The sequence below is a fragment of the Dromaius novaehollandiae genome, chromosome 3 (assembly GCF_036370855.1).
Source record: "Dromaius novaehollandiae isolate bDroNov1 chromosome 3, bDroNov1.hap1, whole genome shotgun sequence".
NCBI classification, from domain to species: Eukaryota; Metazoa; Chordata; class Aves; order Casuariiformes; family Dromaiidae; genus Dromaius; species Dromaius novaehollandiae.
This window is the reverse complement of record NC_088100.1, coordinates 104,178,219-104,196,741: the sequence shown is the minus strand read 5'-3', so window position 1 is coordinate 104,196,741 and position 18,523 is coordinate 104,178,219. Positions and strand designations below refer to the sequence as shown.

The 18,523-nt window shown below is 39.3% G+C and overlaps 1 protein-coding gene across 4 annotated transcripts in view; it reads left to right on the top strand.

The window, feature by feature from the left end:
- PTPN14 (protein tyrosine phosphatase non-receptor type 14) overlaps positions 1-18,523 on the top strand; it is a 126,355-nt gene that overhangs the window by 77,209 nt on the left and 30,623 nt on the right. For all 4 annotated transcript variants that reach the window (XM_064509680.1, XM_026102345.2, XM_064509678.1 and 1 more), the window contains 8 exons: positions 2,823-2,920; positions 5,594-5,661; positions 8,425-8,495; positions 10,249-10,336; positions 12,830-12,918; positions 14,532-14,619; positions 15,316-15,398; positions 17,715-17,772. In XM_064509680.1, the coding sequence (XP_064365750.1) occupies positions 5,659-5,661; positions 8,425-8,495; positions 10,249-10,336; positions 12,830-12,918; positions 14,532-14,619; positions 15,316-15,398; positions 17,715-17,772 (480 nt within the window). In that variant the 5' untranslated portion in view covers positions 2,823-2,920; positions 5,594-5,658. The remainder of the gene's footprint in view (positions 1-2,822; positions 2,921-5,593; positions 5,662-8,424; positions 8,496-10,248; positions 10,337-12,829; positions 12,919-14,531; positions 14,620-15,315; positions 15,399-17,714; positions 17,773-18,523) is intronic.

Here is an 18,523-nt window from a genome sequence, read left to right as displayed (position 1 = left end):
TTTTACACTTCTTGACTTTTGTGTAATCTCTTAACTTTGTGTTCATTTTAGCAATAGAGTTTAATTTTTGTTCTGTTGGAACAGAACATACATAACTCATGCATGTAAATACCCACATCCACCCCCCCCCCCCCCGCCCTGTAACAGAAATATACAACCTGCTTTGGGATTACAAGTCTCTAAAACCAGATTCAGTAAACACTTATTCATGTGCATATTTGACAAAGCAGCTTATGTGAAGCTTGTGTGAAAGCATGAATATTTGCAGAATTGAGATTTAGTCACTGCACAGAACTGGAAGGACACTGATTTTGTCCCCAGGACTAAGCAAGTGTGAAACCTGGGGCTGAAGCACAAGGATCAAGCTGAGAAGCAGTATGCTTTTTACACTTCCTTCCTCAATAAAATTTCAAAACCCGCTGATGTCTTTAGCTTTCACATAGACTAATGAAGATTAATCTAAACATTTTAAATGAGATTTTTTTTCCTGTTTGAAAATGTCTCCTTTTCGAGGAGATAGAGGGAGAGGGAACCTAAAGCTAGTAACCTAACAATTACCTTTTAAGCGCACATGAAAATTGTCAGCTCAAAAGGGACCTACTCGATGTGAAGGATCATGTACACAGGCCTTCCACTGAGAAGGTTTCTCTGTGCTGAAAATGCTTGCAGCCTTGTCACAGTGCTGTTACCTTGTGAGTACAGGCCTGGTCAGAGCATTGGTGCTGTCTAGTGGCAAGTTATTGCATCTCACATCGCTGGCCGAAGAGTTAACTGAAGAGAAATGTAAAATGCCATATTTGATTAATATTGCGCAAAGAATGACTTTGGTTTTTTTTTTTCTTTTGAAGCACACAGGTCGTTTCTACTACCTCCGCACAGAGTTAAATGGTAACGTTTGTGAGTATAGTTTGACTATGTGGCATAGTATAGATTGTAGACAATAGTATAGAATATAGACTGTATAGTGTAGAAACTGTATTTGTTCTACAGTGTAGTCCTTGTAGCGTGGATGATGTAACTGTGGTTCTCTTCCAAGAAGGAAAGGTTAATTGCCTTGTTTATTGCCCAGGAACGCAATAAAAACAAAACCAAAAAAAAAAGAAAAAAAGAAAAAACCCCAACAAGACACACACGCGCGCACACCCGCCCCCCCCCCCCCCCCCCCCCCCGGTCTGAAGTCATTAAAACAGGACAAGTGTTTATTTGCTAATCTCAAAGGTTCAAGGTTAAGGCCAGATGTTGTGTGCTGGCTGCAGCTGAGTCCAGCTCAGAGTTTACTGCCCCCAGTCTTTTTCTGACCGCTCTTCACTGTCCTCCTTGCAGAGGTTTCAGACCGGCTGACACGCTTGTGTATGGTTTATTTCTAACCCAGTTCTGTCAGAATGATCTGGTTTAGCTCAAGCAATTATTTTTATTTTTAAATCCCTGCTGCTTTGAGGGGATGCCCTTTGTGTGAGGGGGTGAGCACGCGTGCCGCTGAAGGGAGCGGTGACCTGTGGCAGCGCGCAGTGCTGAGCAGCTGAAGCAGTAACCTCACAGCCTGGTTCAGCTGCAGCCAGAGTGACGTGTCTGGTCACTGCCTGAGAAACCCCTTTTCTGTGTTTGTTGGCATTTGGTTTTTCTTAACTTCGGTCACCCAGACCCATCATTTACTATTGGTAGGTCTGGGGGTTGGACACGTAAGGCTGTGAGTGCACACGCGAGCTGTGGCTACACTGGTACAATGTCTTTGGGCTCAGATTTGATGAGTTTTTGCATGTCAGCTGAGGAAGAAACTGTTTTATGTCAGTTGGGATGGGTTACGTACGTGTGCACCAAAAGTTTAAGCAGATGAACACTAGATCATTATATTGTAACTCAACTGTGTTTGATTAGTGGCACATCAGTGGCTGACGTGGTGATCTTGCAGTGGTGGCTGCCTGTCTTGCCCCCTGCCGATTTTACCCTCCATGCCCTCGAGCTTGCTCAAGGGAACATGCATTGGTGCCTGCAGAATAAAATGTTATGGCCTAGTAATGAAGCTGTCTCTGTTGGACTTTAGCCTGCTAATGCTGGACAGATTGGTCCATATCCCTGCTGCCTCGGCCATCTCTGCTGTGTGCCTAGTACAGTTCGGTGGATGGGAGGGATGCAAGACCAGCAACACTGTAATTTGTACGACTTTTATGGAAAGCTCCTTGTTTGTCCTCAGCTGCTCTGCTGCAAATGCAAGGTGAAATGTGTAGTTTCTGTTACTGTGGTTTAAACCAAACATAGTTTATCGTGTGATGAGTTTCTGGAGATCATCAGGTGCATGGTGCTATTAGTTGTTTCTGTTTGATTTGTGTGTCTAAGTCATCCTTACGGATAAGGGATGCCAATATAAAGAATTTCTGTGTGGCCCCCAGTTAAAATTACATCAGTCAGCCAAAGCGTTTTGCTAAAATTCCGTTTCTCCCATCAAAATGGTGACCCTGGAGCGAAAACCAAAGCAGAAATATGGGACAGCCTCTTTCTATATTGGAGAATGCGTGGTAACCTCTGGAGGAGGTAATCCAGGCAGATGTTACTCCCCTGTGTGGTCTTGGGAATACAAACTAGAACAACTTCTTTTCCTTTTTGTACACCTGGAAATGTTGTCCCCATAGCAGTCTTATTGACTTATTTTGGTAACGTCCATGCGCCTGGCAGATAATGTGGAACTTCGCAGTTCAGGCATGGGCTGCTGTTCTAACTACACAACCTGTTCGTGATGAATTTTTCTTACTTTCAACAGTCTCTTGTTCTGTAGAAAATATGCAAGTATATAGACTTTGTAATTTGTTCTCTTTTCTTGTTTGTAGATACCAGTATTACCTACAAGTGAAAAAGGATGTTCTTGATGGCCGATTACGTTCTTCGCTGGAGCAGGGAATTCGGCTAGCTGGTTTGGCAGTGCAAGGTAAGATAATGTTACCTGCTAGCCCATTTTCAACTTTCCCTTTTTTTTGGTTTGATCCAGATGTTGACTGGGCATTAGTATGACTCCTGTTCATAACAGTTGAGTTTCCTATTGATTTAGAAGTGCGTAGCTGGACTGTCATTGATGAATGACTGGCACCCTCAGGGTGGGAATGATGGACTGCATCGTAGTGTTCAGCATTACCATTTGTAAAATTGATTTGGTACTGAATCTGAACAAAGCTCTATTTCTTCCAACTGCAGCCATGGAGTACTTTGTAGTAATGAATTTACTTCACGTTCTTTGGTTTGAAATGGAATTACATCAAAGAGTGTAGCAGCAGCTTTAATTTTGCCTTTAATTAAAAACTCATTTTGCTGTATATTGCCATCCGAAGTATGGAAGAACACATGACTGTAGTTGTTATGTGAGTTATAAATTAATAATAAACTAGTTCTTACAGTGTGATTTTTACTCTGAGCCTCCTTTAGGACATCAGTAAAGGTGGGATTGTAAAATATATATGGGCAGAAGAGGAGGCTGTCTATTTGAAGACAGTATATTTCAGTGCATCCATGAGTATGAGAACCTAAGGCAGAATTTCAACAACTATGTCCTGGGCATGCCTTCTGATGGGGGGCAGGCAAGGAGTGAGTACACATATATTAAAGGAACATGTAGTTTTGATCCTTGAAAATTAAAGATTCTGTGGTATAGCCTGTCCTAGTAATATTTTTAAATTTGCGAATTTGAATTTAAAATGCAGTACTTCAATCCTGGCTTCTCTGGTTCGTGGAGTGCTTTGTTGTCAATATGAAACTTTTTAGGACTCCATTTGTGACTTTCTAAAACATCCTTCTCCATTTTGACCAAGTCTAGCAGTTGCAGGAGGGAATTGTATGTAGGGAACATGTTCTGTTTCTGACTGCCACTGGTAATCTGTAAGGCTCTTTGCAGCTGTCTTAAAGAATGGATTTTCACAGGAGTTAAACATCTTCCTATTTCTGACGTTGAGGGGAACAGTAGGTACTCATGAGGTTGAAACGCAGGTCATTAGGCACTGGCGGCACCAGCTTCCCCCACAGTGCTCTAGAGAGGTACCAGCAACCACATTTTTAAGTACACTAAAATTATATTGTAAAATACTAATACCTTAAGTGAAATGCTAATTGCAATTAAAAGTAATGTTAATATGATCTTTCTTAGGGCAATGGAAGTTCTATTACAGTGTCTTATATTTTGCATAAAAATTGAAGGGAAAGTGTCTCCTGTCAAATCTTAAAATGTTTTCTGAAAAATCGAAAGGATGTGTCCTTACTGAATTTTGCAGTCTGAGTCAATGAAGTTTTGTCAGTATGTAAGTTATTGATAAATAGATACTGAATATGTCACACTGGTCTCATGTCTCTGGAGCTTTTTGCTAGCTTCGGGAGCTAGTCAGTCTCACTGTAAGCAGTTTGCAATAATCAGTTTTATTGTGAATTTTTCTATGTAATCTGTTATCTTTCAAAGACCATTGCATCAGAATGCTGCACCTAATCTTATTTGCTTTATTCATGACCTTGTATTACTTTCTTTGTCCTTTGCGTGTGATGCAACCGAGGATATTTGAAATACTTACTTCTTTTAAACTTAGACTCTGTGTTTCATGTTCATTTTGATTTCTTTCTGTTTATGTTAAAACATAACTCTGAGGTGAAAACAAAATGAAACTGCGTTTTTGGCATCCTGCAATATGTGAAATTGTCTAGAAGCTTTGAAAGAATGTTTAGCTAATATGATTTATGGTGGGGATTTCCAACTTCTATAATATGAGAATCTTGTAGATGGCATTTGATCCAGTTCAATTAAAATAAAATGAAAACCTCCCGGCAAGATATTCTTTTGATATAAGCTGTTGTGTATTTAACAGATAGATAAGTATAGGCTTTATTTTGGTTTTAAAGTAGTTTAGCCTTTAGGAAGCATTTTCAAAACTCCATGGTTTCAAAGACATTTAGACAAGAATCCTCAGCTGGTTGTATGAGTGGATGTGAGCATGCAGATGAGTAGCTCTTAAAGAGATATGGAGGGAGAAGAGGCAAGTAGAAAGGTGTGGAAGGCCAATCAGTTGAAGAAAAATGACTCCGTGCCTGGGCTGTTATAATGGCTGAAGAAAGATAAGATGTCTATTAAAATTGTGCTGTTTATTGACAATTTATTTTTAATAGAATTGGCTGGTGGATTTCAGCCTCCCAGGCTGTAAAATTAAGCATCTTTCATACAATTATGTTGAAATATAGCAGAGAGAGATTAAATTTTTTTTTGCTTGGTCTGAGTTGGGAATGTTGGAGAAACACAAGTGTGCACCATCTGGGCAACCCCAGGCTTGTTGATATTAGTTCGTGAAGACCACAAGAAAGAAGCTCTTGCACTCCTAATAGTTAAGTACTGCAAATGCCCATAAAGGAACAAAAGAGAGAAATTACTTGTTGCCTGTTACTTGATTGCTAGTAATTGCACTATTATTTTCAGACCTCCATGTTAAAAGCTAAAGTACAAGCAGAAATCTTTGCACTGGGTTGTGACTTCAGAGAGAACTCACCCACTTGAAGTTAAGCATCTGTGCAAAGGTTGAGTGAGGTCTTAACGTGTGGAAAGCGCTGAAATGAGTAATTGTGTTGTTTTTTCCAGCGGATTTTGGAGATTATAATCAATTTGAGTCTCATGACTTCCTCCGAGAATATGTCCTGTTTCCTATGGTGAGTTACATTTCCCCATCTTTTGTGGTCTTTTATGAATAATTCCTCCATGCCTCAGAGATGGCTTTGTTGATAATAGAGTAAAAGCACCAGTGTTAAACTGTAAATGGCTGAAATGAACTTTGCTTCCCAAAAACTGCAATATATTTAATTGTAGCTGAAGATTTAGCCCTTTTTCAGTCCTTGTTAAGCCTCTGCTGGGAACAGATGTCAACAAAAGAAATGTATTTAATTGAATCAACTAAGAATTTGCATTTATCTAGCAGGGTGTATATCAGCAGTACTGTAGTATTAGTAATACTACATAACCAGGGGGTATGAGGGCAGCTGATGTTAGTAAATGTTTTATCACAGGAGAAGTCATCCAATCTTTGCTCAAGAGAATGCAAACTTAAATCAATTGACTGTTAGACTGAAATGAAGCATGAATCAGGACTTCTGAAAATGCCTTGCAGGGACTGTGCTGTAAACTTATTGTTTTAAATTTAAATTGGAAACTAGCAAATAATTGAACGCTGAGGGAAGTGTTTTCGGTCACCGATTACATTAGACTGTGGTGATAGATGCCAGGCACTTGCAGCCCATGACATTGAGCCCCTCTGGGAGCATAGTTTACTGCAAAAAAATGCTGAGATTAAGGCTGGCTTTATTTCTCATAAACTCCAGCAGCACAGAACGTGAGTGTGAGCTTCATAAAATGTAAAAGAACTTGAAATTCTTTGCGAGTGAAAGCAAAATTTGAAGGTGAGGTGGGGTTCCCCTGTCCTAAAAATGAGGCATCTGGTTTCTCCCTGCAGTTAGTGGGGAGGCAGAGGTATCTCCAGAAGATGATTCATTGTAACCTGAATGTCTGAGAAAGGCACTTCCAGAAGCAGCTCTTCTCATTTACCTTGGCTCTTCAGCTATATAGGGTATATGCAGCCTTCTGAAAGCTGGAAGTGTATTCTAAACTTCAAAGGTAATTGTTGTGCAGTGTCTTGAAGCGAAAGTGCCATTTTGGGCTGGTAAGTAGTTCAATGCCAGCTGAAAGTGAAATCCAGTAGGAAGAAGAGGAATTAATGAATATATAGAAATATGAGTATGCCTTGCATAGCTAGAACACAGCTTCAGTATTTTCCTTCCACTAAGAAACTGCAATTAGCCAGGCTAGTGGAGGGGATTTCTATGTTAGGTCTTCTTTATTTATTAATAGGTAATTGATCAATCTTGCATATAGCTGATAGTTTATCAAGTGATGTATTACAGCCTAAGTGGGAAAGATGATGGCTGCAATATAGACAGAGAAATGTGTAGTCAGGCTATCACTGCAAATTACTGTATTTTTGCAAAGTCCCTTCAATATAGATACATATTTTGACCCATTTTGGGGTCAGCTGTCCTTTGTTGTTTTATAGTTGCCTCTCTTCTGTTTTGGACCCACGAGTGGGTCACCATTTCATGGTGTCTTGCCATTCATCCATGCTACTACTGCTAAATTTAATGAGATCTGCAAAGTGTCAGCTTCCTATTCTTAAACCAACTGGTTCTCTAGGCACTTTTTAAAACCTGTTGTCTTTTCTCCTCTGGGAGGAGTGTATAACGTAATAGTAATATTTCACTGCAAGTACTGTGACAGTTGCTAATTGCTGTAGATACAGACTAGTCCTAAAGCAAGCGGGAGGATCTGAACGAATTTCAGACATAGAAAGAGCCTCCAACAAGAACATTGCTATAAATTCATTAGTGAAGTGAGCTGGTGAATGAAGGAGGGGCAGCTACGTTTGTACCGTTTGATCTTGTGAGGCTACAATGTATGTCAAATGGCATTTCTTCAGCAGTGAAAAGAACAAAGTTATGTACACGGTACACCCCACAGCTGTGTAGCTGTGTATAGGCATGTACTATGCCATTTTTCATTAGCACGCTACCACTTTCACATTTTTCTGTGGCAGAAGCAAATATCAGAGGGAGGGCCCCACTGAGCAAGAAACAGGCAGTGATTTAAGTATAATACCTGCAGCCTTAAGGCTTCTTTTTAAATAAAAGAAAGAACTTTGAGGTTTTGCTAGTAAGTTTTTCAACTTTTTTTTTTGGCCTTGAATTTATGACCAGATTTCCTTTATTAACTTGCTCTTGATTATTTCAGAATTATTTCTATCACATGTTACTAAATTTGTGGAAGATAGAAATTTCTACTCAGAAATGTGTCGAAATCATAAGAGGAGTTTTGTTGCATATTTAAAGGAATGGTGAAGTTTTGATTTCTTTAAACATGGGCAAGGAAGTACCTGCAGTTTGCAGGACAGGAAAGACCCATGACTTCATTTTGTTTGGTCTATGTCTGTGCTATTTTGCTTGCATTATTTTTGGCTGATTTGAAAGGTACGTATTCATTTTTAGCCTTCCAAGTGTTTTTAAAGGCTTATTTGAGCCTTATCCAGAAAAAAAATCCCTTATCCATGCTCTATATACTGTTGTGTATTTGGGGAAAATGTCCACTCCCACTGCATTCTCCCCCCACCCCCCTTTTTTTAATCAGTATCTTTTTACAACAAACAAAAAACCCAGACCCTTGTGGTTTTCTTGCAAATTTTCAGCACGCTGTGGTCAAGCATGTGCACTGGCTTTTCATTGCAGTTGATGCTAGGTTCTCTCAATGTAGCTGTCTGCAAGAGTATGAACAGCAAACAACCCCAGAACATGTGCCATCATAATTTTTGTCTTGCATTTTGTTGTCTCTCTTTCTGTATGATTAGTCTTTGAAACTCCTTCATATTCTTACAGGACTGGACCCAGGATGAAGCTGTCTTGGAGGAGCTGACTCAAAAGGTTGCTCAGGAACACCGAACTCACAGGTGAGCTTGGCATGTTAAGATTCAGGATTTTTGTTATTTTTATTGTCATCCCTGTACTCCCCTTCCTCACCTTCTGGCTGTGGTAAACTAGCCCATCTTCATGTTATTTTCATGCTATGTTTAGTTGGATTTTTAATTAGTCTGTAACAAAAGATTATCTGCCTCTTGCAACCATAAAATGGCCAAGGAACTTAATCCTGAATAGATGGGCATTGCCACCATAAGGTTTAATGACTATGTGCAGCTCTACTTGCATTGTGTGGTAGATTCCTTTCTCTTTAAGGCTTCATTTAAATCCTCATGATGAAGAGACCGCATGACTTGATCAGAGGTGGTCCAAGTGTCTATTTCATTCAAGAGAGACATACACTAAGCAGTTACCTTCTTTCAATGGAGTAAAAATGAAAATAACAGCAGATGGGATCTTGTCATGTTGGGCTTTAAGTCTCATCATGAAAAAGATGCACTGTCACTAGTTAATGATCTACGAATGTACATGTTAGTGCTTCAGTACAAATACCCTTTTTGTAAGCAAACTTCTTTGGTGCCATGTAGGTATACTGGTGGTAGAAGTATTCAAACCTCTAGAGTGCTGTTCTTAGAAAAACGGTAGTGCCTGTACATCATTGGAAATAATCTTTTGAATTATGTTAAGAATCTGCATTTAAAGCTTTATTATATAAAATGAAATAGGAATATTATGTCAAAGGTGCAGCATTCTTCACTATATAACAGAAAATCGTTGTAAAGGGGCAAATGGCAGTCTGTGAGTTGTAGGCCATTCTCAGTGTGAGATTTAATGCAGACTTGGGCCTTTGATGCAACCGAAGGGGTAGCTTCCAGACTGGCCATCAATAGGCCTGAGTCTGTTCTTCTGTCTCTCTGCCATGAGCTGCTTGTGTGATCTTGGTTAACTCGCAGACTTAGAAGGGAAGATTTCCATCCCCTGCTGTGCTCTTTTGTGCTATCTCAGCAACAAAAGAACAAACACTTTTCCTCACTTCAGCAGGTAGATCAAATTCCATCGCCTTTCTCTCCCTCTTTCCCTCAAGTATTATCTGGTTCCTGCCTTTCCATGTTTGTAACCTGTGGTAAGGAGGAGCAAAAAGGAGAACCATTAATAGTGGCCTTCTTTTGGTGCAACCTACAATCAATTCTGACCTGCTTTTGCTAACTGAAATTTGTCCAAATTCCTGAGCTGTGACAGAAGCATGTGTAGACAAGTGTCTGTATAAATTTTCAGACAGCTCATTCTCTATTATGGAAGAGAATCTGTGCAAAATATGGATTTAGTGCCTGTTTTTGAATAACCAACATGAAAATGTAGGTCTTCCCTTTTAAGTCATTTTATGCAACTTCGGTGGACTTGTGTACTATTTATGCACATTAGGGTCCATATGGGTCAAATTGGCCATCCAAAACTAGACTTATCCTGATGCAATGACCTGATATATTAATGCAGCCTGGAAAACATTTGATGTGTGCAGAAGAAAGTGAGTAATATGATCAATTCAGTTTGTTACTCCTGTAATTTGAGCTGTGCTTTGTACCATCCCTTAGCAACATATAGTAAAATTCCTCCTCTTCCTGATTATGATCCTAATGTTGAAAGTTAGATTTGTGTTGTATGTTTCTAGGCAGGATATCTGAAGTTTCATCTAAAGTGGTTTGTGAAGCTGCCGTTTTTTCACGAGTAATTTCTCTGTGCTTATAATATTCAATTACGTTTTGCCTTTTGTTACTATAATTGCAGTGGCATTACAGCAGCAGAAGCTGAGCTGATGTACATCAATGAAGTGGAACGCCTGGAAGGGTTTGGGCAGGAAAGTTTCCCTGTGAAGGTACGTTAGCACTATTGGTATATATTATAAAGCAGCCTCTGCATTAAGTGATACAGTGTCCTTTGGAATGCATAGAAGTTGTATATGTCCAAAAGAGACAGTTGTGTTTTGCTGTTCCAGAAGATGAAGTGATTCTGGTAGTTTGAAGGGAGTTTTTTGCAGGAGGATATCTTAGGCCCCTAGTGGACCCTGTTGCTTCTCTTCCACCAAAATCCTTTCCACACAAGAGGTCGAATGTGCCAGGGCTGCTCAAAGTCCCTGCTCATTTGGGAAGGTGAGATGCTCCTTGCTTTCCTTTCTGAGTGCTGTCTGAAGGAGGATGGCTGGGACAAATGAACCTCTGCTCTGATCTTATTTAGCAGGATAGGAAATTAAGGTGGGTGGTCTTCTGTCTTCTTCAGATGCTATTTACCAAACATCAGCTTTACCTCTACTTAGTTTCTTATATGTCCACACCTGTTCTCCTCACTTTTTAAAATTGAGGATTTTTTTTCCAAGGTTTGCTTTGAATTTGTAGTCAATGGAAGCCCTTTTCTGCCATGTATGGTCTTCCTGGCTTTAGAGAGCACACGCTACAGTGAAAAGCTTGTGCTGAAAAACTGGAAATTACTGGTCCTTCTTGCCAGCGTGCCCCGTTTCACTTTGCCAACCCACTCAGTCACTGTTAGTGTTGGACTGCCTAGCAATTCTCTGCTAGTTAAAGATGGCTCTTTAGCAAACAAAAAGCCTTTCTACTTTTACTGAAGTCAAAAGTGAAAAGATCCTTCCCTTCAGCCAATTTTGGGAGTCGAATGGCCAAAAAAAAACCCAAGAAAACAATTAAAAAAACCAGCAAAACCCCAACAAACCCCCAAATTATGGAACCGTAACCGTCATTGAAAGAAATCAAAGTTTTCCTCAAATTAATTCATTCTAATGCTGTGTGCTGCTGTAGTGTAGTGGGTTTCTGTGTTGGAATAGTCATTAGATATTATTGCGTATTAGTGAGGTACATATGAGCAGTGGAGTGGGTGCTCTCCAAAATGCAGGAAGACGTTATCCTTGTATCAAAAAGCAGCAGGCTGGCATTGTGGACAAATAGAAATGCATCTGAAGGGACAGATTAAAGATTTCTTTTTCTGTTCCTGTTACAAAATTCTATTAGAAATCTATTTCTTTTGCAAATACACACACACACACACACACACAGACACACACACGTGTGTACATGTGTATAGGTACAAATATGTAGTTTTCCCCCAACATTTTCCCAGTCTCTTTGCTTATTAAAGCTGTGTCTGGGACAAAACAGAAGAATGTTTATTCCTTTAAAGAGACTAAACTTGAGGCCTGTCAGCTGTCGAACCACACCTGACTTTGAGTAGAGGTGGAAGAGTCCTGGCATGTGCAACACTGAGAACCAGCACATAGGCAGGGGCTTGAAAACTGGTGTCCGTCATCTGTTTGCCAGAGCACTAACCCTTAGGAGCTAGAAACAGGTGCAGATACTCCATTCTTGCCTTCTAGGGATAAAATACAAGAAGGCCAGGAGAATGGCTCAAATCTGATCTATTAAAATGCAGGGGCTCATGTGTAGCTTTTCTCATATCCTTTCTTTTAGCGGTTCTTTTTAACCACACTGTTTGTGTTATCATGATTTGTATTTACCACTCAAAAGTGTGACTCAATTATTGTGTATGCAGTTTGGGGGGAGTGGCTTTTGTTGGTAAACGTACAAAAACCTCTTTGTCAAGCTTTTCTTAAGCTTTTGTTGCAGTATGAAAAAGCATTTTTAAGAAAACAAGCATGTGGAAAGTGGAGCAGGAGCACGTGTTTCCCAAACAGGAGGCTGCAGGGAGACATGGCCAGGCACAAAAACGATAGAATTTCTGAAAAACAGTGCAAGGATAGTGGACGTTACAGAGTGAAGTGTGTGTAGATGAATATTTAACCGATAGCCTGAGAAACAATGGAGAACGTACCTGTACAGAAATACAACGAGTGCTTTTTTGGGTGCCAAGTCATGAGCTTCTACACAAAGTCCTCCAAAGGACTGTGTGAAGGGTGTAGATTTTGAGGGATTCCATCTCCAGGTGTGGTTTCCTGAAATCGCTACCTGTTTCACCAGATGACAGGAGTAATACTGTGAGTAGGAAAGAAGAATGTTGCTTTTGGAAGGCATATGGGTTCTCGATGCCTATAATTCCAATTATAGGGAATGTGGGGTATTATATAATGTATGCTAGTCTGTGGCGTTCCTGTTGTTTCACGAAATTGAACCATGGGCTCATTTAACCTTCATCTGTTCTCACTAATCAGCAGACCGAATCCACTTAAGTGTTAACTACTTTGAAATAATGAAAAGCAGAGTGAAACAGAACAACAAAATAGTGGTTAGTCACTGTCCTGCATTACGTCTTAAAGAATGGCTTTCGTTTGATATTTCTACTTGTGTTTTTTTGTGTTCTTTGGCCAATTTCTTTATTAAACTAAATATATATGCTTTTCGTGTAGGATAATCATGGAAATGACATACACCTTGGTATTTTCTTCATGGGAATCTTCTTAAAAAACAGAATTGGAAGGACAACTGTGATCTATAGGTAAAAACCTAGGGACTTCTGTATTTAAAGTGAGTTTTTTTGTCAGAGCAACGTGTGTGGGGTTTTTTCCTTACTTACATATGACTTCAATAGTGCCAATCCTCTAACTGAGGAGTACTCACCTCACTGTTTTCAGGATTGGCCTCTTGGCCGTAAGAGATGTGATAAAGAATAATTTTTGATGTCTGCAAATGGGTTTGACGGCAAGAAAGACGTAGTTTTCTGTCATGTATCTTGTTCTGCTTACGAGGCTTTGATCCCTTTTCTTTCTTGCCTTTGTGTCTGCCCCTTTGATGCATCTGAATGCAAATCTGTTCAGCCTCACTGTTGGCAGCCCAGGTGTTCAACATTTCTGAAAATCTGATTGCCATATTTAGGTGCCCCAGTAAAAAGCTGAACTTTCTCATCCCATAATTTTGAAAATCCTGGCTGTGTCACTTATTTGTCTGTACTACTGTTTATTTTGACGGTTAGGGATCATTTAAAGCTTTCCGTTAACCATAATTTGCGGCATTTGTTACTTCTTAAAAAATCCTGTCCCGTAAGAAAATGCTGCCGGAAACCTCCATGATTCCAGGGAAGCTAGGGATTTACTCATTCTTTTTATTATTTGCTACTCTTCTGTGGGCTATTTCTGTTAATATCCTTGTTAACTTGGAATGGATTTTTCCTGGTCCCTGTTATGGGAATATGAACATTTGTGTAGCCAAACAGATTGTTTTTGATGAGGTACAGTAATATATAGTCAGTAGCTAAGGCTTGAATCAGGCTTGAGCAGGGAGGTTTTTTTCGTTTTGGGGTTTTTTTTGCCTTAAGAGGACTTTGGTCTGACATTTTCCCTGTGTAATTTTGCAAAGAAATTAGCTGTTCCTTTTAACTGTGGCATTCTGAAGACCTGTTCAAAATGTAGATGACAAACACAAGAAGTTTCTTAAATGTAGAAATGATAGTTGGTGCTGGGATCCTTACTCTTAGGAAATATGCACTTCAGCCGCCTGCCATGACATGAAGAGGAATGCGTGCTGCAAACAGAACAAACAAGTCCTTTCCATCCCCGTGGATTGCATGCAATGTACGCAAATGTGTCTGTCAGCTATTTGTAAGAAGATTATAACTCTGAGCTTGGGTAACCTGACAATTACTTGAAAAAAAAGATTGGGAACATAAAACAGAGTATTAACGTGGTATGCATAGCCTACGTAACCATGTTGTCAGGTTAACCTTCTTTAGGAAGAATTGGCTCTGTAGGGAAGCTGGAAGCAACATTTGGAGAGGAATGGCACTGCAGAACCAAATATTTCTTTTCCATCTGGCTAAAGTCAGTCAGTGCAAAGATGCTACAATTCAGCATAAAGTTTATCATTAATGTACTTTCAGTTTATCTTTTATTGTGATTCTTCAACTCAGTATTTTGAGAGATAACTTTTCACTCACCTGTTTTGGATTGGGGAGGCAAATTCTTTATTTTCCTGACCATGTTTATTCACCAAACAGCTACTGAGAAGTTTTCCCATAAAACGAGACTGATGTTGACTAAGGGACTCTTAATGTGTTTGTGAAATGTTTGAATGTATGTGTTGGCAAATGTTCCAACATTTTTTTTTCTTCTCCAGGTGGAATGACATTGGGAATATAGCACATAACAAGTCTTCAATTGTTCTAGAGTTGATCAACAAAGAAGAGAATGTGCTCTTTCACACAGTAAGAAAAATATCTAATCAGGGTCATCAAGAAACCTGCTTATATAAAAAATAAACTTTTAAAATTCCACTGTCCCAAAGGGACTTACTCACCACAAAACCTCCACCCCAAAGTTCACATTCTTTTTTATGTGGAGAGTGAAAATAATTTTGTTTCGCTATCGATAATTGCACTCTCTTCGAAGCACCCTAAATTATACTATGCTGGGAAGTTTGCAAAAAACTGAAGTGCTTGTTGGATGAAACATCCACAGTGCCGTACTACATTTTATGCTGGCATAAATTTGACTGTAGAAACTGTGCATAGGCTCCCATACATGCATATACTGGACCTCAAGGAGCGGTGCAGTGCTGTTCTGCACCATTTAAAATCTCTCCATGTCTCCTTGAACCAAGGCCAGTATGGAAACTGGACCAGCAAGCATGAGCCATTTTTCTTCGTTGTCCCTCCTCCCTTCCCACTGTGACTTAGCAGTGAAGTGACAGCGTGTAAAGGCATGCCACTGCATTTCAGTAATTCAATGCCTTGAACACTTTTGAGGGCAGTAGACATGCTCTTGGCAGCCACTTCTGTACATGACAAACCTTACCAAGCATTGCTGCAATTGGATTTTTAGAACTCTTCTTTGTTCCTTCTTGGTAAGAATAACAAAATGAATAAGTAGATTTTTTTTTCTGATTTTTCTTGTGTTTAAAGGATGATCTTGAAAATGCCAAGTATATTTCGCGACTGTTTGCAGCAAGACATAAGTTTTACAAACAGAACAAAATCTGCACAGAGTGAGTACTCTTTCTTCCGAATTATGTTCTGACACACTGCTTTGGAAGCTCTCTGAGTTTTGGCGTGTCTGTTTTTGTTTGTTTTTCTAGTCACTTGTGCCAGTTATTCTTTCTCCCTTCCTTTTCTTTTTTAACCACCAATTGGAACACAAGAATGAGAATGAAATTTAATTCTGAGCCTTGTGAGACCTGATGCATGACCCCAGCTGGATGTTGCTCCCCATGCAGCCGAATATGAGAGAGAATTGTGAATTTAAGCCCTTCGTCTCTGCCATTCATGACCCAGAATATTAGAATAAAATGAAGGGAAAGGTCAAATATTCTAATATCCCAAAACGTGAATTGTAGCCTTTTGAGGATGCCATCTAGCACCTAAAGTCAATGGAAACCACAGTTTTCCTCTTCTAATTTGGGCAATATAATTTATCTGCTGCTTATACCCATCAAACAAGTGAGCTACTGGGGAGGACACCTGGGAATGTTAATGTATGTAGCCATCCTAGCATGACTCAAAAAAGCCTATAAATCAGAGCTCTAAGTCTCTCTTTTAAGCTCTGCTTTGAGCACTTGACTGGCCTTGAGTTAGCTCTCTCACACAGGTGAATCCATCCTAATGGAGGGAGGAATTCTTGAGGTGTTGGTTATAAGACAAAAGTCAGTTTGTTAGCTGAGGATACTTCATGCATACCAGTATGCAGCCAATTTTAGTTTGAGATAAATTGAGTGAATTTAGAGTTTGAGGACTTTTTGTAATATGCCAGGTATGTGTAGCAATGAGAATGTGAATCTCTTGCAAAATATCTAGCATATCAGCTAGGTAGCTGGAAAGCTGTGAAGAAGTCTCATCTCCGTCACAGCTCTAGTTAGAGCTGGACATCCCATCTGTTCAGCTGGGCAATGCCATCTGTTTGAAAATAAAGCCAAAATAGTGAATGGAAGACTGGAAAGTCTAACTCTCTAATATTACACATGTATACAGTATAAAAACTTACATTGAGTGTTGGGGAGACTGGTAAGGTGAACTGCATACAGTACTTGCAAGAAAAAGATATTGATCAGATTTCAGATGGCATTTACTGTTCAGAGCTGAGTGGAAGACCAGAAAAGACATTTCATAGCAGAGTATATTGTATTTTTATAGTCCAAACCAAATTTAATTCTTACAGGTTCAGAGAAACTGAGTTCAAAGGAAGCTCCCGATTCCCTCTCCTGAAAAAACAAAGGCAGTCAGAAAAGAAAACACAAATCCATAGTCCATTGGCTTAGACTGTTTCCTCTTTGAAGTGTTATGTTGGGATCAACAGATAGGACTATTCTGTTACAGATTATAACTGAGACTGCAAAAGCAATAGCTTTTGATCATATTTATTTCTAAACACTGAGCAATAGGTATGTGGATATCATAGACTGGCTATGTAGCGACTTCACATACAACTTGCAAATGTTTGGAATAATAAAAATAGGGGACATCACGAAGTCACTGAGTGAAATGAAATAACTGGAGTTTAAAGAGATTTTTGCCATCTGAGCTGGTTCCTTCCGTAACAGTCACCCCCATGGTACCAGCTTCTATGTTAGGGTCACATGTATTGATGACAGCGTATTCCAATATGTGTTTTCTGGCCAAATAATTTTCCTGACCTCTGTGTTATAATGATAGTTGTTTGTTTTCCTCTGTGTGCATTTCCTCTAATTGCACATAAAATCATTCACCAGATCAGAAACTGTAAGAGGAGAAATTCTACCTTTCCTCTCTTCACGTAAGCACTGTACTTCTGCCTCCTTCAACTTTTTTTCTTCCCCTTCCTCATTTTTTTGTTTCCATTGTGGTTTCTTCCATTGCAACTGGCTACTCTAACATTGTATCTGGCTCTGCTAGTATTATCTAACCAGTGACTTTTTTTCCTCCCAATCTGTGTGCATTGCTTTGGAGTGATTGCTATGAATTTTGTAAAATTTTCATTATTCAATGTTCACTTTAAGTCATCTGAGACTGTGCCTGTGTGACATGTTCAGTTTTTATTGCTTGAGAGATTTTTTTGTTGTTGTTAGATTTATTTTTAAACCAGAGTTTTTCTTTCCTGTGTTTCCAAGTAAGCCAATGCAATAATGAATGGAAGGCATGTGTATTTTGGAATCGGAATACTTTCTGCATTTAGAGGAGGACCTGAATTATTTTCATCTATTCATGTTTTTTTGAATCTCATTAATGAGCAGTACTTGCAGATTCTTCATCTCTTGTTTTCCTCATTCGCTCTTGAATTGGAATTGTAATATTGTAGTTCCTGATGTTTCTCTTCACTTTTTGCCCCACAGACAATCAAGTTCTCCTCCCCCTATCAGACGGCGGCCCACTTGGAGCAGGTCATCCTTGGTATGTACCATGGTGGGATCTTTATGTTTATACCATTTCTAATGGGATGGGGCATTGTGTAAGATGGGATGCTTTATAAATTTCAAATAAGCACATTAACTCCTTTCTTGTAGGCAGTATGATTGGAATTAGTTTCAAGGGCATGGCTGCCTAGGTTGATTAATTTACCTGGGTAATATCACCACTGAGTATTAAAAATTACAGTCTTCAAGGCATTATATTTTTATTCGCCCTGCTGAAACTGAGCATCTTTTCTACAGGAGTGAGGTTATGTTCAATGTGGGAAAGGAAAGGAAAATAATCCTTTATAGCCTGGGAAGAATTTGAAGTGTCTTGTGCTCTACACATAAAAACCTAGTCATTACATAATTTTACATCTTATCATTTGTATTTCTTCTATTCCTCTTGTTTTTGCATCAAGCCTACTTCTAATTCACCTGTTTCTGGGATTAAGAGCCTATTCTCCATGTGAAGTTACTGTAATTTTAAGTAAAACTTTTATAATCAGTCCCAGATCCTGATTCTGAGCTTTTTATTAGATGGTATTTGTTTCTTTTTAACAAATCTCTATAAATGCTATAAATCTGACAAAATTGGACAACTGTTTCATGGAATCTTTACAAGATAATCTGTGGGAATCGTTTTTTCCAGTCAGTTCTGAGCGCAGTCTTTTTATTGATCCAGCTTTAACATCTAGCATGTCATTGTTTCTTACAACAGTTCAGAATGCCTTGGATGAGATTAGCAACAG